This window comes from Neomonachus schauinslandi, chromosome 11 (assembly GCF_002201575.2).
Source record: "Neomonachus schauinslandi chromosome 11, ASM220157v2, whole genome shotgun sequence".
In the NCBI taxonomy this organism is placed as follows: Eukaryota; Metazoa; Chordata; class Mammalia; order Carnivora; family Phocidae; genus Neomonachus; species Neomonachus schauinslandi.
In genome coordinates this window covers 99242361-99264173 of record NC_058413.1, presented here as the reverse complement: position 1 = coordinate 99264173, position 21813 = coordinate 99242361, and the positions used below count along the sequence as shown (strand labels likewise).

The 21813-nt window shown below is 42.7% G+C and overlaps 1 protein-coding gene across 3 annotated transcripts in view; it reads right to left on the bottom strand.

Annotated features, from left to right (window-relative positions):
- CADM1 (cell adhesion molecule 1) overlaps positions 1 to 21813 on the bottom strand; it is a 321409-nt gene that overhangs the window by 62604 nt on the left and 236992 nt on the right. For all 3 annotated transcript variants that reach the window (XM_044919820.1, XM_021696623.2, XM_044919819.1), the window contains exons 2-3: positions 2326 to 2472; positions 634 to 786 (exon numbers count right to left, since the gene is read on the bottom strand). In XM_044919820.1, the coding sequence (XP_044775755.1) occupies positions 634 to 786; positions 2326 to 2472 (300 nt within the window). The remainder of the gene's footprint in view (positions 1 to 633; positions 787 to 2325; positions 2473 to 21813) is intronic.

The window sequence follows — 21813 nt, the reverse complement described above, 5'->3', positions numbered from 1 at the left end:
AGTGTCCTTAGCAGCCTGTCAACAGTCCTTGCTTATTATCGGCCTCCTCGCCCCTAGAAGCTCCTAATTCTTTTATGTCCAATGGTTGCAATTTGTGGCAAAGTGTGTGTTCATGGGGTATGATTTTTATAGCATCGTCTAGAGTATAAGCAATACACAAGGCGGTGAGTAAAGCCAAAGATAAGATCAACAATATTAAATGAGATGTAACTCAGAAGGAAAAATCATTAAGCGGATTTTACAAGCGAGCTCTGTCATGGGGTACAGATGTGGTAACCCACCTCCTCCTCTCCTGCACAGAAGGAAAAAAAAAATCCTGGTCGTTTAGAAGCAATGACATTTCATGTGGTGAGTGATTCATTTGAGGGCTCTAAATTCTCTTGATCTTTGCTCTGAAGCTTGAGGGTTGAAACCCAAGAGCAGGTGGGATCTATAAAGACTGCTGACTGCCATTCCTTAGAGTGTTTGGTAAAATAGGCTATTTTTAAAAGTCAGCAAGATGGGCAGTGATTCTTCCTAAAACAGGTTTGAACAGCAAAATTTACCATTAACCTCTTCCTTGCTGCTGGAAGCCAGCCGGCAGTAAGGGCCACCCACTCCGCTTCCCAGGACACACCCCCACGCGTTTCTTACCCAGCACTGTGATTGTGGTATAACTTTCTTGTGGGGGGTCAGTGTAGAGCTGGCAAAAGTATCTCCCTTCATCCGAAATTGAGACATTTGTCAGCGACACTTTGAGTTCACTGCTAGAAAAATTCAGCAACTGAAACCTGCTGTCCTTCAAAGCTGTGAAACAAAACACAGAGGTAGTCGTTAGGAGGAAGACACTACACAGTCCATTTTCCTTACCTAGGGGAGGAGAATGTTAGGGGACTCGAAAAGCCGCTACAGAGAAGAAAAATCGAGTAAGTCTTCGTGCACCTGTTGGGTACTTCTTCATACTTCTTGAATTACTATTTTGGGCTTCTACAATAACTGCATGTAGACAAATAGCCTTGTCTGAAAGGAAAGCAACACACGTGAGGGCTTGTGGGTGTATGCACGCGTGTGCGCTCCTTGCTGTCAGTTTCCAGCCCTTATTCGTAAACTGTTTCAGATTTTCCACCAGAGTTCAGTAAAATGAAAACAGAAGGAAAGCGCAGGCTGTGGGCACTGGAAGTTGAGGGAGTAGGACGTATATAGGCTTTTGAGTTGTCTCTAAAAATCTGAGGCCTTAAAAAAAAAAAAAAAAGCGGTTCCAAATTATGAAGATAAAAAAAATCATTATCAGTAATTTCAAAAACAAAATGGAAGTAATTAAAAAAAAACTTCATAGCAAAACAATTTAATTTGGATGCACCTTTGTATTTGGTACCGTCGGAGGTGGAGCTGCCCAGAGTCCACGACCCAGGGCCTCCCAAAGCCTCAGACCCCGCCTGCAGTTTCCTAATTGCATTCGACTTCACAACGGGAAACGGATGAGGATAAAGCAGGAAATCAGAGCCACCACAAAAATCATGTATGTGGGCTTTTTATTAATTTCAAATATTCACTTTTAAAGTCCTTGTGTCAATTTTGGCAAAGGTTAGATTCATTTATAATGACAAAAATACGCTCTAAGAATGGCTGGCTCCTCTTCTTTTACCTTCCTTCGTGCTCTGAGATGTTCCTTAGTTTTATCAACTCTTTCCACAGTTCATGAATGTTCTGGGGCATTGGGAAGAACGGGGACAAGCAGATGTGGAGGGACATCTGCTTTGATTAGGCACCCATGCTCCCAAAGAGCGATCTTTTGAAAGACCTGATTCCTGCTCTGGTTAAAGCTCTGACATCCATTTGAACCATTTCTGGGATGTAAATTAAGTTCCAACGATTCCTTTTTGGGATATTACATTTGGTAAGACTTCAGCACATGGTAACCTCTGTCTACCAGAGATTATGGTGATAGGAGATTTTGGCTTTGTCTTTATAGGCACGCATTGCCTTGGAAACTTCCATCTTCAAACCAAACAGATTACCCTTCAGAATACTATATTTTCCTTGCCTTACCCTCTTTGAGTTGTTTGTGTCAGCTAAGTATTTGGGACTCAATTGCAATTCACCTTGAATTACTACAATCAATTCCTATTGCAAAGTAAGACTGCTTTACTTTTAAAAGGGACCATTCAAGGTTTCTATTAAGTAGAAAGATTATGATTGCATGTCTCTTCTTCCCTCTGAAGAATTGACTAAACTTTAAGCATCTAACATTAAATTTAGAAAAGGAGGCCTTGGTAATCTCTTTATCGAGACAACATGTAGGAAAAAAAAAAGTTGCAACCTAATGCTACAGAGATAGAAACTTACGCCTGAAGTCTCTGAAATAAATAGTCTGCCTGTTGGGATTCAGCAGCTGAATCACAGAGTCGTCACTCTTATTGACTTGGCAGCTGATGGTTGCGACTTCTCCCTCGATCACTGTCACGTCTTTCGTAAACAAATTCTGTCCATCGCCTTAAAAAAAAAAAAAAAAAGGAGAAATGAATTTCCATCAATTAAAATTTGGTTAATGGCTCAGTTAGAACGAGAGACAAGAAACGTATTCCAAAATGGGCACCAAGGGCGATACTGGGGTGGCTCCCATCTTCCTCCGCAGTCCACAAAGTGAGTCCGTTGATCCCAGAGAGACCCAGGGGCAAAATGTGACTAAGCCTGGGATCAACATGCTCTCAAAAGTTGTGATGCCCACGTCCCAGCCCCCAGTTTCTTATACCAGTTGAGGAGTGCGCTGGAAAGGTATGGAAAGGTCAGAGAGCTGACTTTTCTAAGAAGCTGCAGCTCTCACGAATGGAGTAGGGGAGAAGCATATACTCCACCTCAGCTCACATGCCCTTGAGCTAAGCTATTTGGTTGCCTCACAGAAAACTCAAGGGGCCACTTAATAGAAGTAGGGAGGAGGGCTCAGGAAATAATCTCATCTTGTTAGCGGATGTCGTCATTCCCAAGGTATAGGCCGTTCCACTGTTTACCGGGTGGGAGTGAGGACCTACCCAACTAGGACGCTCAGGAATCCCGGTAACATCCTGGGAAGGCTTATAGTTCAGTCGGTTACTCTGCTCTCAGAAACTCATGCCTTCACGACTGACCCAAAGCCCCAGGCGGTCCCGAACCATGCCCCTTCTGTCGACCACCCCCACCTAGCCATGTAGACATTCTCTTTCAGAACTCGGCACAAAGTCAAGGCGTTCAGATCCACTGATCGAAGGCTCACCTCCGGACCTGCTCTCGTTTGTTGCTTCTGTGATCAGTGACAGCAGTCAGGGCCCCTCACAAATGACCCATATGATCCACAGCGCAGGTAGGAGAAAGGGAGAGTTCAATTCATCAGCAGAAGATGAAGTAATTGTTGAATGTCCTATTCTGTACCCAGCACAGCAGAGGATATAGAAATACAGGGCACTGTCCTGGCCTTTCAGAAGCCGCCACATGAGTGAAAACTGGTATCTAATCTTCACGTATGGAATAAAAAGTGTAGAATGGGCAATGGGTATAATGGTCGATCAGGAAGGGGAAGAGGAAGATTGCTTTTTGGCTGTATGACCTCAAGTAAAGTACTTAAAGCCCCTGAGCCAGTTTCTCATCTGCAAAGTGGGGACAGTAATTCAAAGCCCTCTCAGAGAGCTGTCGGAAGGACTGAGGAAGGTAATAAATATAAAGCATTTAACACTGTGTCTAGCTTCTTATAAAACTAAACAAACGGTGGCTGCCATCATCATCACCATCACCATCCTCTCTCTAGCTGTCAAATCCCAACGTTAATCAGGCAACCCCACGTGTTTAGTGTGGATACAAGAATGAAGGCTCACGCTCCCTCCTCCCAAGCTTTCTAGGTAATTATAGATCAGGTGGTTCGTTCACTGCCCCCACCAAAACAAACACAAAAGAAAAGCCCAAAACCCAACTTTGTCACATTTAGAAACAAAGATCAAAGATAAACACTATTGCAAGACAGAGAGTGAGAGAGCGTGCGCATAAATAGAGATGCAATTAGGGTAAACGGAGGATTTCCACCTGCTAGCGTATTTCTGCTGAAGGATCCTTTTTTGGCAGGGCACAGCGAGGAAGTGTGTGACAAGGGTGTCTGAGATGGCATTAAGCCAAATCCACCCAGAAAGAGACCAGCCTCTGATAGAGGATTAGAAAGGAGGGAACTAGGAGATAAGGACAAAATCATTAGAGCCACAGACAAACAAAAAGTCTTGGTGCTCGAAGGAGCCAACCAAAGTAAAACCCAACCTTGAGATCTCCGACACAGGGAATTAACCTAGGTGTGAGGCCCACCGGGCTTGTAGTGAGCGAAAGGGTGAGTTTTCCCTAGCTTGATCCAGCAGTGAAGGCCGAGTGGGCTGAACAGTGTTGTGGAATAACAACAAAGAGAAAAAGTGATCAAAAAAAAAAAAAAAAAAAAAACCCATGAAGGAATGCTTATTTTTCCCTCCATAGATTTCTGTGACAAACACAGAATTCAGAAGCCAGATGGAGGGAGCAGTATATTCCCAGATTTGAGAAAAGAACAAGGAAAGGGGAATTCTTGCCAATCAAGCAAGCTTTTCAAGGTAGTTTTTTACTGGCCCTGGCAAAAGTATGTACAGAAAGGACGATACCCTTATTTCCTCAGGGTAACCCAATCTAGTAAGAAAATTAAGGAAAAATTAAACCGCACAATTCCAATGTTGTATCGGTAGGAAGTCACGGGACTTGCCCTGAGGCGATTAGAATACCAAATGGGGTCCAACTGGGTTGCGGGCGGAGAGTTCCTCCACCTAAAGAAGTCTGCTACCATCGTAAATAAGAATCTTCCATGTCCAAAAGGAACCCATGGAAAGGCCACCCGGGGATAGGCCTCAATCCCTTCAACATCAACCATGCCTTACAGATCCTAATCACCATCTTGGGGGTCCTGGAACTTCAAGCCAGTGGCAATTCAACTGGACCCTAATAAGATACTCTCTGTGGGACTAACTAAACCTTTTAGTGTTAGTCCTTCCTCGGAATGCTGGTATATTCTTCCTGAATAGCATCCGTAGCCACATTAAGGCTATCAGACATTAGCACCGGAGATGGGGACAAAGAGGAGGTGACCGTGATTCTGTGTTTTGCGCAATTAAGGTAATAAAACAGAATCAGAGGGGTTTTGTCTGTTAAAAAGTCTACACCTTCTTTTTTTTTTTTTTAAAGCTTTATTTATTTATTTGAGAGAGCGAGAATGAGAGAGAGTACATGAGAGGGGGGAGGGTCAGAGGGAGAAGCAGGCTCCTCGCTGAGCAGGGAGCCCGATGCGGGACTCGATCCAGGGACTCCAGGATCATGACCTGAGCCGAAGGCAGTTGCTTAACCAACTGAGCCACCCAGGCACCCTACACCTTCTTAATTATTACTTACAATTAGGTAACATAAGACCGAATCACTTTAGTGTGCTATTATGAAGTCATTCAGGTAAAACTTTTGCCATCTGACATTTTTGCCCTCGTGTGCTCTGCAAATCCACGGTGGTATCATCATCATTACCGCATTATTTTTTGAAATTGCTAAAGCCAACCTCAAATCCGATGTCTCAGGAAATGACAGTTCCTAGCTATGTTAACATGGTTATAACACTAATGCTAAAAGATCACAAGCGATAATGACGTATTTTGCTAAAAGAGATCAAAGTGCCTTGGCTGATGCTGGTGGCCCAAGAATGTCACTGTAAAAATCACCAATAAATTACACGGGTCAGCTGGACAGCAGTTATATTAAACAGAGCTCCATACTTCGAGGCACCATAGGATGCTGCAATGGAATAATAATGACCTATTTATTTGAGGCGCCGAATGTGAATGACAGTGATGAAAATACGATTTGTATGTCAGTACTCTTAACTGCCTGAAGCCTTTATGTAAAAATAATTTCTGCTCACACCCTCAAATATTTCTTCCAAACAGAAGGGTGCACTGTGACTTGATAAATTTCCCCTTGAAATAGATATCACGACAATTAGGTTGTTACAGAACACAACTTGAAGTGTAGCAGAAGGGTACAGGCAACGTAGGTACCTTTCTTAAATAATCCGTTTAAAGAACCTTCCTGATTTTCTAAAACTCAATTAGCAGATACACTGTCAAGGCAGAAATAGCACATGTTCTGGGCAAAAGAAATCAAGTAGGTTCAATATACCACAGCCATTAAATAGGGCTGTTAACAGCAAGGTAATTTATTTTAAGGGCGGAACAATGTCTGACATGTATAGACATTTTTGACTGCTAATTGGTGTATATGGGTGAGGTTTAAGAGACAGCATCAAACTGGGTTTTTATTTATATCAGCAACTGTATTCCCTAGAACTTCCCCATTTGCCCCCCAATTTCTAAAAATACAACTCTGGCTCTGGAGAGGCCAGCAAGTCTCCCGCAGTAAACTAGAAGTTGCTAGGACATTTATTACAAGACACAGAAAGCATATTGTCTAAGAAAAGAAAAAAAAAAAATACTTCGGTGATTAGTAAAGACCATCTGAGGCGAGTTGGTTAGGGCTGGAGTGGGGGTGGGGGTGCCACGGGCTCATCAGCCCCCTATTCGTTCAGTCTTCAACTGGCTTTGAAGACTCTGGGGTTGCAGACTACTTCAGGGGCATTACCCCCAACCGTAGCATCGACTGCCATCTACCTCCTCCACAGTATGGCCGCCCAAAGGGGGTGATGGGGCCGATCTTAGGGCCAGAGGCCAGAAGGAGAAGAGGGGAAGGGGGCAAACATTTCTCCAGTACCAGGCACGGTGCTGGGTACCTTGCACACGTTTCCCTCTCTAACTCCTGGAGTTAACAATACCCCCAACTTTAAAGGTTAAGAACAGGAGACCCAGAGCAGTTCGAGTAAGTTGCCTAATGTAATTCAGCTAAGTGCCGGGGCCGGTGTTTGAACCCAGTTCTGTCAGCTTTCTCTGGCCCATGCGGTTTGTACTTTTTACCCAGCCAACCTCAGGATCTGCTGCCAAGGTTCTATTGGCTCTGCCTTGGAGAATTAACTTGCTTTTAAAGAGGGTTATTTCCCTATGAGCAACTTCTGATTTTTTTTTTAATTTCCATAATTTATCCAGAACACAATTACGCACTTGAAGATGAGAGAGAAACTGTCCTGACTGTAAAGCACCTTGTTGACTACGGCTTCTTTCTCTAGGCACTCGGCACCCTTTGCCCCTGGAGAATGCCTTCGATCCCCGAGCATTTGCCGGCACAGGGAGCCCGCCCCCACTGCCCGGCTGCTAATAAAGAAAGCACTTCATTTACACGGGGGGAGTCTCTCCAGTCAAGTCTACAATAAAAGGGCAAGTCAGTTAGAACAGAATTTGGTTTATACTATGGCAACTATGTAAACTCTTACTGACACCGAGGAACACAGATGACTCTTCACTGGGAAGACGGTTTGCCCAGAGAAAAAGCAAATAGAGCCCCCTGACCTACTCCTTCAGTAGCAAAATCATATTAAGGAAACCTTTCCCCCCCCCCCTCCCCTCTGCTATACGGAAGACTGCACCTAACATGAAATTGGCACAGTCAGGCTACCTAAATAGGCAAAAGTCAAACCAAAAATATAGATTGCAAAAACAAAACAAAACAAAAACAAGAACAACAACAAAACCCCCCAAGAATGAACAAACCCTGCCAATGATCAACAAAGTCATGAACTCCAAAGAGCCACCATAGTTCTTGAAATTTTGCACTAATTAAAGGCTCGGGATTATTAATTCTTCCCCTCCAACAGATATCTAAGTTTAGACTTTCCAAGAAGTCAAAAACACTTGTTTTTGAAAATCTTATTTTCTATTGGTCTGTGAGCCCTCTGTGTCTTAAAGTTGCAAATGGCTTTGCCCCCCTTCTCCTTTCTGTGGGATCCCCATTTTTATAACCACGTTCGGTATGTGCCCAACTTGAAGGAACCACCCTTACCCCCGACCCGATTAAAACCATCACCAAGAGAGATCCCACAATTCCTGCTAACATTTCTGAGAGCTAGCACTAGAAATGAGTACAGTTCAGGAAATGAAAAAAATTAAGATTCTGTTGAAATCCAGAGGGAAAAATTTAGCTGCGTATGTTCCCCCAAGTCAACGTAAACACAGTGTTCACTACAAATCATTAACAAAGCCATTAAGATTTGATTTCTATCTAAGCAATTATTGTCAGCATATTTTGTACATTTCCTTTAAAAGACTCAATCCTATCTTTCAATTCATTAAACTGTTCCTTGCATTTATAGCGTTTTATATCAAATCAGAAACCTATTTGAATTAATAAGAATTACAGTAAAAGTAATTTGAAAATAAATTATTTGAAGTTCAAGCCACGAAGGCTTTTGATGAAAGAGTTTAGTCCCATTTAAATAGTATGGTAACGTTTTTAGTCATCCAAAGTCCAGACAAGAGACGGTGAGAACCAGCGTCCAAAAAGATGAGCCCATCAGAATGCATTAAGGTTAAGGGCGAGACCACTTCAACATAAATATAATTCTTTATTTCAAAGAGAGGCCATACTTCAACCTTTTGTGAATACTTGAGTATTTATTTAAAATCAAAAGCATTCGGGGCGCCTGGGTGGCTCAGTTGGTTAAGCGACTGCCTTCGGCTCAGGTCATGATCCTGGAGTCCCTGGATCGAGTCCCGCATCGGGCTCCCTGCTCAGCGGGGAGTCTGCTTCTCCCTCTGACCCTCCCCCCTCTCATGCTCTCTCTCTCTCATTCTCTCTCTCAAATAAATGAATAAAATCTTTAAAAAAATAAAATAAAATAAAATCAAAAGCATTCAATCTGTCTGCTGTTTACAAAGCTTTTCTTAACCTTTTTGATCCCCATCCATGTTTTGCTATCCCAATGTTCCAAGGACTGTCTACTCAGGGGTCCAAATGATTACCAAAGCGAACCCCGTCGCTCATAAAGTTTGGAGTTAAAATAAACTAAACCGACTCCACAAATAACCAAGTGGGCAAGACTATGTGACATCGACCAAAACACTTCCTTTGTGTCACTTTACTTTTCACAGAACCCTTATGAAATCAAAGGTCAACAGAACTGAAAGGAACCTCGAGAGCAATGCTCTCATTTTGGTAGATGAAGATCCTAGGGCTCAGGGAGGAGAAATAGCTGAAGTCACATGGCGAGCATGAGGCCCAGCCGAAAGTAGAGGCCACACCTGCCAATGGGCCACCAAGGTATTTCTATTCTTGGCTATTGCTGAATAACACTTACTGATTTGTTTCTAATTACAAAAGCAATATATGCTCGAGGCTTTTTGTTTTGTTTTGTTTTCAAGCTTTGCTTTACATGTATTATTTAGAACACTGTATCCTATGGCATGGAGATGGTCAGGATCTCGTTAAGAATCTCCTGTAACATAATTACTGTTGTGTCACTTGAGCTTGTGGAAGGAAAAAAAAATACTGAATTTAATCTAATCTCCTTTTATAATCAGTAAAAGGTGAGGCAAATTTTTGAACGGCAAGTTAAAGAGTAATCTTCCTCAGTGCTGGTTTTTTTGTCAATTAAAATTGTTGATTTCCCCTGAATACAAAACAAAAAGTATCATCTGACACAACATTAAGCTATTCATGAATATTCTGTATACACATTCTTGTTTAGTTGACTAATGGCAAATTAACGTTCTCTATTTTAGCTTAAACACATACTATAGGTATGTTTGATTAGCATTGAATTCCAAAAGCTGATTACTATGCATGCTTTGATTATGTAATTACATAAGAGAGCATAATGGCTCCTTTGGAGTCATTATGATCTATATGGCAAATATGTTTCAGTTTTGCTATAGTTTAAATACACGTTGAGATGACAGCTTATAACAAGGCTCCACTTTTCAGTCTTATCAGCTAAAGGGGCATTTCCCCATTCATCCTAACATCTCCTTGACACCAATTAAGGCCTATTGTGTCAGTCTGCATACACTCTGAGAAATTCCCTTTGTTTTCTTGGCATTCAAAAAAGGACATTAATTTTAAAAGCTGTATTAAGCAAAAAGGCCTGGTTTAAAAAAAAAAAAAAGGCTGAAATTCCATCCTTCATCCACCCTTTGAAAGGTCTGCAGGGAATCACATCTAGTTCATCAGTCACTGCTCAGACAACCACAAGGGGGTTAAAGATGGAATTTCACCTTTAACTCCAAAATACACCTGAAGGGAGCCAGCCAAGACTATTGATGCTTATGGCGGTGTTTGGCCACAACGCATTCGGCTCAGGGTCTAACTGAACATCAACCCCACCAAGTTATACAAAGGTCCGGTTCTGCAAATCACAGGTCTTGCAAATCCTTTATATCTTGAAGCTCCTTTCGGAAGGGGTAGTATAAAACAGCACCACCAGATTTTACCTTCCACAGCTCCAAGCCTAGTTTTCGACGGATCTAAAGCCAACAAAATTTACCTAGTGAACAGATTTTTGATATTTCCACCATCAACCTGGAAACTGGAAAGCAGTCAGGTTTTAAAATAGGACAAACATTATTGTAAAGAATTATGTAAAGTTTCTCTTGTCCCCATGAAATCCTTTAATCTTGCACTACTTCATTCGCAAGAAGAGCTGTTTCTGCTTTTCTCTTCTAAGAGAACTATACCATGCCAAACGAAAGGTGACCAGAGTCTTAACTCGAAAGACTAATAACCATCAAGCTGTTTTTAACTTTGTGTCTACTGGTTTTCAACATTAGGGCTGAAGAACTAAGGTCAAGCACAGTCCAACTGGTATTTACATATAGGATGAGAATCCCTTTTGTGAAAGGAAACATTGATTAGAAGTGTGAAAACTCTCTGCAAGGAAGACCAGGACAAAAGAAAGTAGTTACAGCTTTTGTTGCTGTGCTATTTCAATTGTAACCATCGCAGGAGCTGCTTTGCTTTTAAAAGACAGAGCTCAATAGGACTTTTTAATCAGAGCCCTCAGCACTAAAGGGGCCAAGCCATTGTGATGCTTAAGGTCCAAGCTGCCGGATCCCATAAAATGTAGAGGTGTAATCCCCTTCATGAGGATGTTTATCAGGAGTGATACCCATCCATTAAAGATGAACCAGCTTTTCCACTCAATTTCACTTATCAAGAAAGTGCAGGGCTATAAAAGAAATAAATCTACAAATAAACTATATGAGATAATAACAGTCACAGAATACTTTGGCTCTTCACATGGAAAGGTTAAAATACTAGACTTTTTTTTCTCCATTAACTCCTTTTCATGGCTGGACAGGTTTTGTGGCTTTTCGTTGATCAAAAAGATGGCATCTTTTTTTGGAGGGAGGAGAGCTTAACCTTGAAGAAAAACTCCCTCCGGTGGACAGGTTTTGTGAGAGCCCCCAAAGTAGAAAAGTCACTTATATTTGCTGGTAGGATGGCATTCAAATCACCTTGCCGAAAAGTCCTACTAAGCCTGCTAAATCTGCTTAGGGGCTCTTAAAATATAAAATATATATATATATATCTTAAAAATATATTCATAAAAAAAACCCACCACCGTTATCCAACTTGGACTTTGGAGGAGAACAATCTGAAGACAGAGGCTTCTTACAAAACTAATTGTGTTGGCAAAGCAAGTAGATTCTTCTCAATGGATCTGATTCTGTGATGCTTGTTTATGGCAAAAGAAGAATAAAAGAACAGTTTTAGACTGAGCGGCTCCAGTAGCAATTCAAGGCTGGGTGGTATTCCAGCATTTCAAAATAGATTGTTTCTCTTGGACGAAGTGTGCTTTAGGCCAACAGTTGATCTTGCGCGTCAACCGCTTTGCAAATGAACTGATAATATGAGATTATATTCCCGGGGATATATCAAATGATGACTTTGTAGACTGAGAACCAGCCGTGTAAAATTCCCCTATCTGTGCACACGGGCTATTGGGGAAGAAAGTCACATTCTAAGAGGGAGGAATCCTGTAGACAGAAGCTGGAAGCTGACAAACCACAGGCTCACACACCCTCCAACAAACATAGCGCTCCTGTGTCCCCAAGGCAGCTCAGGCCTGGGGTAACGGGAATCGACAATTTTAATTCACAAATAGAGCTACCCACTTCTCCCAAACCACATGCTATTCATAACTAAAGATTTACATGATTAAAACTCAAAATACAGCCTGATATATTTGGAAACCGCAAAGGAAGACACAAATATTAAAAAGACTTAAGGCAACTTGGACTTCTCTCTCACCCCAGAAGACCTATTAGCAACCAAACCATTTGTAATATTATACATCGCAGCGGGCCTCCGGTGAGCTATCACCCTGTAAGAAAATATAATGTTGCCTTTTTTTCTAACCAAATGAAAAATCTGGGATTTCAAGGCGATGGGGATAGCATCCACTGTGGATCTTTTTCCATAAGTGACACTTGTCAATGCCCCTAAGTTGTAAGCTGATTAGAGATGCAGATTGTTTACAATAGTTGCTGTTACTAAGTGCTCCTCTTTAAAGTTCTTTAAACTGAATTTCCTCAGAACCCCAATCTCAAGTCTCAATGGGAAGGGCCCTTGTGTTTCCTTATTTGTTATACTCGGATTTTAAGTACCTAATTTAATATCATTTTCCCTTTGATAAGACGTACCATGATTAAACTGAGGTCACTTTTCCCTTGAACTCACTAAAAGCTGATTCTTCTTTTTTTTCCCTTCACATTTGCCCCCAGGATGTCAAAAGACTAACAATAAGTATAAGATATTTAAAATCACAAGGTTATAACATGTAACAATAATCACTACACTCAGGGAAGAAGAGGGAAGAGACTGCTTTTCTCCCAGTCCGGAGGCAAGAGAAACAAATTATTTCTTCTCCAAAGTGTTCATTACTATTTAAAAAAAAATTTTTTTAATATCCGGAAAACTCCCATTATTCCTGGAGGGGGTATTATTTTAATCATCGGCATGATAACAATAGCTAATATATTTTTAAAATGTTTTCTATGTGCCAGGCGCTATGCTTTTTTACATTATCTCATTTAACCCTCAACAATCCTGGGGGGTTCATCATTTTAGTACCGCCCGCATTATACAGACAAGGAAACAGATATAGGGAAGTTAATTAAGTGGCTGGAACCAATACCTGAACCTATGCCTATTTAACTCTAGGTCTGGTGCTATTAACAATCACACGATATTAATGAGGCTTTATGATGCCAAAGCACAGAGAGGAAGTACTGGAAGGATCTACTGTATCTCATTTAAATGCTTTAGGAATCAAGCTAAAGTCATACTCTGAGCACATAAGGGAACGTCAAGCCTACCAGCAATCCACGAGTTCCAATATGTGACCCTGGAAAAATGAGCTCTCTAACCAGAATCCAAACACTGGCCCTTCAGTATTTAGAGGGAAGATGTGTGTTCTGCTGAATGATCCCAACTCAAAGGCAGCCCACTACAACTTAGGCATTTACAGTTTCTGCTTCAAGGGCATTCATTAGTATTGACAACCTACGTGACTGAAATTTGGCTCTAACAACGAGTCTCTCTCTATGTCTCATCGTTCATTTCTCTTGCCAACAAGAGCCACTGAAAACCTTCCAAATTTAAAGCTTAGAGCCGACAGGACAAGCAAGTGAGGATATCAGTTGGAACACATCAGATATGGACTCAGAGAGAATGTCAGCTTCAACTGACATTACTACAGAAACAGAAAACGAGGGAACGGGAGGGATCGAGGTTTCAGATTCTCATTCTAGAGAGTACTCCGAGTATGTGCAATATGGTTTGTGCAAGAAACAGCTGTAAATCCATGATAATCATCGTGCTGAATAATGCTGCAACATTCAACTTACTCACATCTCCTACCAGGAAGCCAAGTAGCTTTGGACTATCATATGAAATGACAATTTCTTAGCTGGAAAATCGGGGCCCGTGACTAAGGCCCTTATTGGTGAGTTAGTCCCTCTATCATTTGTCAGTCATAAAGCAAGTGGTGGGCCTTTTTAACCTCTGGGCTCTTGAGCTGCTGATCCCAGCTGAGTCTGGAAGAGGCATACGAGTAAGCAAGCTACTTATAGGACCGAGTTTAATGAAGGGATTGCATATGGAGAGCGGCCAAAAGATTTCCGGATTCTATTTTTCATGACTGTCGAGTGCCCCATGCAAAGCCTGTGTGAGTCAGATATGCACTCTATCTATCTAAATTGGCGCCATTATAAAAAATAACTTGATTAGTATCATCTGAGTGTGGGCTGCTGATTAATCATTGAAATTAGAGGCAAGTGATAAGGACACGTGCCTTGTCCTTCCCTTGTGAGGGGACATCTGAGGAGAAATGAGACCACTGGACTTGGAGAACAGCAGTTCTGAGCTTACTGGTGGTGTAATTGGGCAAACTCTGAGTCTGTTTTTATATTTTAAAAAGGATAAATGGTAGCTTTGTGCGGGGTTATTATGAGAATCAATTGAAGAAATGTGTGTACCAGTACTTTTTTTTAAGCTCCGAAAATGCTAAACAAACAATATAATCTTCTCCTCCACCAACGTCCTCATTAGCATCATCACTATCTCCATGCAGTCTCTGTCTAGACAACCAGGATCTTCTTCTGATCGTCCATAATCCGCTGGAATTTTTCCCATTTCAGAGCTTTAGCTATTATTCTTCTCGTTTTGAGGCTAACTTTTTAAAAAGCACAGAGTAAATTAAAAACATCTTCATCACGTATGCGAAATTGCAAACTAAAGCCGTCATGGGTAAGAAAAGTAGAAGGTGTACCGCAGAGGCCGTAGGCAGAGGACTGGACATCTGAAATTAGGTTCCGTTTACAGCGTGAAAAACGTGCGTTGTATTCGGGTTTCCCCCATTTAACTGGAGCGCCATACTTAGTTCCAAGCGAAATGAAACAAAAGTAACTTCCACAGAGCTTGGTGACTTGCCCATTTTCTTTGTCCTATGCTTCTATATGGAGAAGATCGCATGAATTAATGGAATATGTAGGAGTCTCAGCCGGTGAGGCTTGTGTGTGTCCTCTGTTCTTTCCCTCCAGTGCTGGCTGTCACTTTTTGCAGATAATTCTTTCCTTTATTATTAAGTGCAAGAGCTTTGCGAAAGCTTCTGGTGTTGAAACCTTTCCTGCTTATTAATGAGTTCCCGGGTGTGTCCGGGATGTTTGGGATCTCTAGAAACCTAACCTTCGACTAAGTGGTGTGCTACCATGCATGAGGGGGTGTGATTTTCTCCCCCTTCATGTGACACTGGAGGAAAGGAAAGTGCATAGACAAAATGAATGATATTTGGTTTAGTTCGACAATTACACTTTGATGCTAATAGACATTCTTAGGTAAAAACAGACCTTTGAGTGTGGGAAGCGAATCAATAAAAAACTTGGTGACTGACACTAGTTATTGACATTAATTTCTTATATTATTATTATTATTTGATCAAAATTACCCATTACTATTCTATTTATAAAGGCAGGGAAACCATCCATGGAGGAATCCCTACTCATCCTATAGGATCCAGCTCCAAGTCATTAGCTTTCTCTGTGAAACCCTGATGCCTCCGTCCCCAGATTTCTAGGCTTCTGGCTCGTGGTGCCTTGCCTGGTCTCAGCACCCACTACACGGAATAGTTGTATGATTCCTCATTTATAGGATGGTTTTCTTCCTTTGATTTTGATCTGGGTTCAAATGCTGGTGCTGCCAGTTATTAGCTAGACCCTGGAAAAGTTCCTTTAGTTCTCTAAATCTTAGGTTTCTCACATGTAAAATGGGCATAAAAAGTGCCTCTCTCACTATTTTATTTTGAGGGCCAGATGGGACAATCGGCATATTCATGCTGTGTGAGACCTGGCACAGTGGTTGTGTGCCCCTCACCTGCTCTCCTTCTTCACTCTCCTTCCTCACTGTTGTATACCCAAAGCGTAACATAGTGTCAGCTTACAGAGTGTCCAGTGAAAGCTCTTGGACAAAGGTACCAAGGAAGGGCTGTTTTAAGACTTACATAGGCCCTCAGCACTCTCATCAAAATATATTAAGTTGTACCCACGTCCCACATTAAATAAAATTTTGAATTAAAAATTTCAAGTGATTTCTAGATTTTTGCTTTTGAAATGATAATTCCAACTGTACCTTTCATTCTGAAGCCAACAATTCTCTTTTCCGTGGTTCAGGCATTTTTCACAAGACTCTTGGAAAGAAACAGGCCCTAGTATTATATCTACAGTGCTTGATGGGGAAAAGAGCCCGGCTTCCATAAGTTCCCGTTGTTGAGGGAGACAGATAGATACGTGTACGCACACTGACCACATGATGTGGCAAGGCACAAGAATTCTAACGTGCTGTGGGAGCCTGGAGGAGGGAGGAACCACTCCTTTGGGGTGGGGGGACAGGTCCTAGAGCGGGTAAGAGGAGAAATTTGAAAGAAGGCTCATGGCATGTTTAGAACAAAGGGAAGGGTATAGTGTGCTCTGAAAAGTGAGAGGAAGGGATGCTTTCTGCAATGGTCATTGGGTCCAGATATTGAAGGACATGGTATGCCAGGCTAGGGAATTTGCACTTTATCTTGTAGTTAATAGGGAGCTATTAAGTGATTTTAATCCAGGAGGTGACATGATCACACCTATGTTTTGAAAGATAACGTCTATGTGGCAAGGGAAGGTAGAGTGGAGGTAGGGCAAGGGCTGGAGCCAAGATCAGTTAAGAGACTTCTGCCGGAGTACTCATAGCTGATAAGAACCAGTAAGGGGGTAGGGAGAGGACAGCGGAGCCCAGGTTGGAGGAATGAGTGAGGGGTCGAGAATATTTGAGGTTAGGTACATGGGCTTTGGCAGCAGTAGGTTTTCAATTCTGCAAAGGGGGCTGAGTGTCACCTCCACTAAACTCCAGTTAACGTTCAGTGGTCTCCTAAGGAAAGACCAGCACAGAGCTACCTTTATAAAGGAGTTAGAAGGCAAAGGGTACACACCTCCTTCTCATCACTTCTGCTGTTGACCGATGAGATGGGTTTTCGTAGCACTCACTGGTGCCAAAAAATATAATGAGGAAACCTGTGCATCCCCCACTCTCGGCCCCACTAGAGCCTTGCTATTCAGCGTGGCACACCGGCAGTTTTGAAAATCCCTGGGATGTTATTAAAAATGCAGGATCTCAAAGTCATACCAGACTTACTGGGTGAGAATCCTCATTTTAACAAGAGACTCAGGTCATTCATAGGCACAGTCTGAGGAGCTCTGGCCTGGAGTCCAGCAATTCTAATTGCTCCCTGATATCGCGTACATGAGACTGCTGGCTTACCAAGGAAGATCTTAGAACAGGGTGTGTCCCTAGACAACCTGTTTCAAGGAAACCGGGATAAAGTCATGAGGTTTAGTCATGGGATAAAGAAGGTCATGAATCATGGGATAAAGAAGGCCATGAATCACCACCAAGTGAGGCCCGTCTCCAGGGAGAACACATGGCTTCAGCAATTTCTCATTTAAAAATGGATTTTAAAAAATTCAAGTCCGTATGAAGATAAATTGACGTGGATCATTCTCCAAGTCAACGAGAACTAGAATCTAGCATTCCTCCTCAAGTGTCATAGAGCAACGAGTATGCAAATGAAAAATCCTCTCCCCAAAGCAGCTAGCCGACTGCAACCAAAGCCAATAGATTCTTCTGCATTCCACTGCAAAAACTATTCTAGCCGGCATGTCCCACCCAGTGGGTTTGTGGGTTCCCGCGCGGGACCTGCTGAATTTTTGCTTCTCTGGTTTTACTGGTACTGTATGTTTTGTGCTTGTGCGTGTTGAGCTGGTGGAGACAAAACGACAAATAGGGAAATAAAGCAAGTGGTCCAAAATGAAAACCGCAAAGAGGCTGCTGAGGTTTGCTACGAAAGTGATGAAATTCAACTATATGATGTGAAGGGAGGAAAAAATAAATAAATAAGAGCTCTACTTCCCATTACGGCAGGCATTTTCACTCTGCGTCTGGTAGATAAAATTTGCTGCAAAATACGGGTAATGACACAAACAGAAGTTTAAGAGAAATACTAAGAGTCTGGAGCTGGAGGCAGAAAGAAGCGGGCAGAGAAAGAGCCTCGTAGAATGCTCAGGGGAAGAGGGAAAGAGTTTCACTTCTCCATGGCCTCTTAATGAATATTCACACATCAGCCTGGACTGGAGGCCTTGTTTTCGGGGGCATGAATGTGCCCTGCCGCCCGGACCAGACTAACCGCAGCCCGAGCAGCTACTCACAGGAGTGAAGCAGGGCTGGGTTCACCTAAGAGTAAGAACCTCAGTTTGGGGGAGTTGTTTCCTATCACTCTGAAACTTCATATACCCAGAATTTCAACCCATGTGTTCGTTTCCTAGCAAACCTTTATATATATATATATTTGGGGGAGGGGGGCCGGGGGGGGAGGAGGGGGAATGGCGCAGTGGTCCTTGCCATGTCCTAGCTTCTGTTCTTCCGATTCCTTAACATATGGCAGTTGCAACTGGTTCGCACTTCATTCCTCTAACAAATTTGTTCTTGTATGAAAGCTTTCAGCATTTTCCCCACTGGCGCGCCCAGATGCCTTTACTGCAAGGGAAGCAGATCTCCGAACGGCTTTCTGCTGGGTTACTAAAGTGCAGTTTCCGAGAGAATAATGTTCTGAATTTTGGGCTCTTAAAAATGTCGTTAGGTTTATGGGCAGTCATGCTTGTCACATTTAGAGTGTGAATTACGTATTTCATGGAAACACAGTTAAACCCCCACAGTTGTGCACAGCCATAATTTCTGCAGAGAAAAGACCAACAATCGGGCAACTTTATTACTACTACTTTTCATGTATAAGATGCCAAAATCAACCCCTCTCCACGTTAGAAGGTAGTTTTTCTTTTTTAAAAAGTTTTTTTAAATAAAGAAAAAGAAAAAAAGAAAACCCCTAATGGGCTACTTGCTGTTCTATTCACTTTTTAGATTTGTCAATTTTTGAGTGACTGCCGGAACCAGGGACTCTTTGTAGCACCTTGTACTTGGGATATAATAAAAACATGAAATGATTAAAAATACTGTGAGTGTAACTGCAGAAGGGACTATATATTCTGGGCCCCAAGGAAGGCCGTTTCTTTGCAGAATCAGACAGACTCCATTTATGTTATTAAATTGTAGCGCTATTCACTGTCCAAGCTGGAAGCTTCCCGACATGTCAAAAGCACTAACATGTCCAAAGCACACACGGGAACGTTAACCTTTAGAATGCCAGTACCCTCCAGACTTAGAAATCACGAGTGCAGGAATTATATACCCAGTTCTAGGACATTGCTTACAGGTCACAAATACTCATCTGTCAGAAAGAGGTTTCTTTTGACCACGAATTTACCTATGAATAATAAGAAGAAAAACTACGAGGGTGGTAGAGTTTATAAACAAAATTGTTAGCATATGTGGTAGGACTAAATACTACTACTAATACAGACACCAACGGAATGCTGTTTCTCTAAACCCTAGCTCTGTGCCAGGCACAGTGGTGGCTGTTTTGCACACATCTGCTCAACTTTTTTTGGCATGCATCCGCATCACCCAGAGGGCTTGCTTGCTGGGTCCCACCCCAGGGTTTCTAATTTGGGAGGCCTGGGGTGGGGGCCCGAGAATTTGCATTTCTTGTAAGTTCCCATCCAGGTGCTGCTACTGCTGCTGCTCCAGGGACCACATTTTGAGAACTGGTACACATAATCTTACTGAATCCTTCACCCAGGTCTATTTTACAGGTAGGGAAACTGAGGCCCAGGGAGAGGCGCTACCACTTACAAGCTCTATAAATGTGGGTAAGATACTGAACTTCTCCGGCTCTCTGGGAGGATGACCATTCCCATTTGAACTTTCCTCGTGGCCAAATCTCATCCTTTCCATCGACATGTTCCCCCTCCCCCAGCTTTATCCGAATGTTAATCCGTGTCCCCTTTCTACTGCCCATCACTAGTAGCGAATCAGCTCCGACTTGTGATCTGCCAGCAGGGCTGTGATTACACATCATCCCTGTCTTTCTATTACTCCGATATTGATAGATACAATTCCGTGGTGATGCATTGCCTCCCGTTTCAAAGGTTACTGCCAGCAGATGCTAGGAATCAATACAGTTCTTATCTGTCACAAACCATAAGAAAAGCATGGTAAACAAGCCTCAATGAAAGGCCTGCAAACCGGTCAAAGAGAGAACTCGGAGATGCACCGTGTCACCAGCTTTGTTTCCTTGCTACTCCCCAACCTGGCTGTGGATCTCAACTATCTGTTTAGGAGGTGGACCCTGTAAGATGGGGGTGCTCAGCACTAGGCCTGGGTCCAGGACCAGCCCCGGTGAGCCTTGCTCGTCATGGACATTGGGGACAGGAGGCTGAGAGGCCACCACTCAACTTTTGTTATAACATGCTACCCAAGATCAGGAAGCTATGTGAGTTCTTTGGAGGCAAGGGCTCAGTGAATCCAAGGAGGTATGTTAGGTTCCCTTATACTTTTTTCTCCTCCATTCATCTCTTAATAGGAAAAGTCTCAGTTGGGGGGAAAATGAAGATAAAAGGCACATCCTTTTTTATTTTTTAGATGTGTTAGCTCCACACATTAAGAAAATCAAATGATCGTTATATAGATGCCCTAGAAAGCTGGTTTTGTTTTTATTATCATTTTTAAAGAATACGCAAGTCAATTTTCTGATTTTCTTCCTCCCAAGGGCGGAGCTGCTTTATCTGATAGAAGATAGCGGGCCTAGGGCCCCCACTCACCTGTTAGAAGGCTGCCCCTTTAAGCCTGAGTGCAGCCCGAGCGGAAGGAAAGGAATGGTTCCTCCAAAGACTCCAAGCAGAAATGTTGCCATGCAAAGGGCCCCCACGCTCTTCTGCATCATTAGCTCCCTTCTCCCACTCCTGGCTCAATGCCTTTCCTCCTCATTTCACCTTGGTTCCGGGACTCCCATTTTCTCAGTCCTACCTCAAGCTCTGGTGCCTTAGTCAATTAACTTGCTTCTCCATCAGCCTGATCCATCTTCATGATGACAGCTCCTGGTCTTCACACTCTTGCTGGAATGTGCTCGGGCGGACTTCTCTGGCTTGGTCTTAGCACAGCCTCTAATGACCCACGTGCACAGAGTAAGCCTGGGCGGGCAGTGCTCAGCCCTCGGACGACTTTTCCCTTCCCCGGTTTGTAATCTGAGCATACCGTATCAGGACCATATCAGGTAGCTGCCGGTGTGGCCAGCAGGCCCCTATCTTTGCGCCTGATGGCCTGGGTCAGACCTAACTTTGCAGAGTAATGATGGTCACGGTCGCTTACGGTAGGTCAGATGGCCACCGGGAATGACGGACACCGACAGACGGGCTATGCTTATTTACCACGTTGTGACCAATTTGAAGAGGAAGATTTCCAAATGCTCTTATTGAGACGATTGGTCTCTCTGAGGAAGAGGCAATGTAGAATTCATCCACTTGCTACACAGGCCAAGTACTTGCCAGCACTCAGAGACACCCGAGCTGTGGGAGAGTACCCACGAGGTGGGCCAAGGGGTCGAGGACATACCTCCCACGGACCCACGGTTTCTCCTTCATAAAATCCATGGAAGACGTTATTTGAAAGTGTACTGAGAAATGAGGCACAAAAATGAAGCTAATATGCAGTGACTATTTATGCTACACTTCTTAAGAAGCCTTTGACTAGCTTTCCTGAGCTCTGGAAGGATTCTCATTTTACTGAAAGTATTTGTTATTCAACCACTGCATTTGGAGTCCTGCGACCTCCACACCAACCGGCGCTTTTAAGAATTAATACCCTTCTCAAAATTTAACTTTCATGTTAATTATTAAATCATACATACACACGGAAGAAAAGTAAAACAAAAATGGCTAAGAAAATCCCACAACTCTG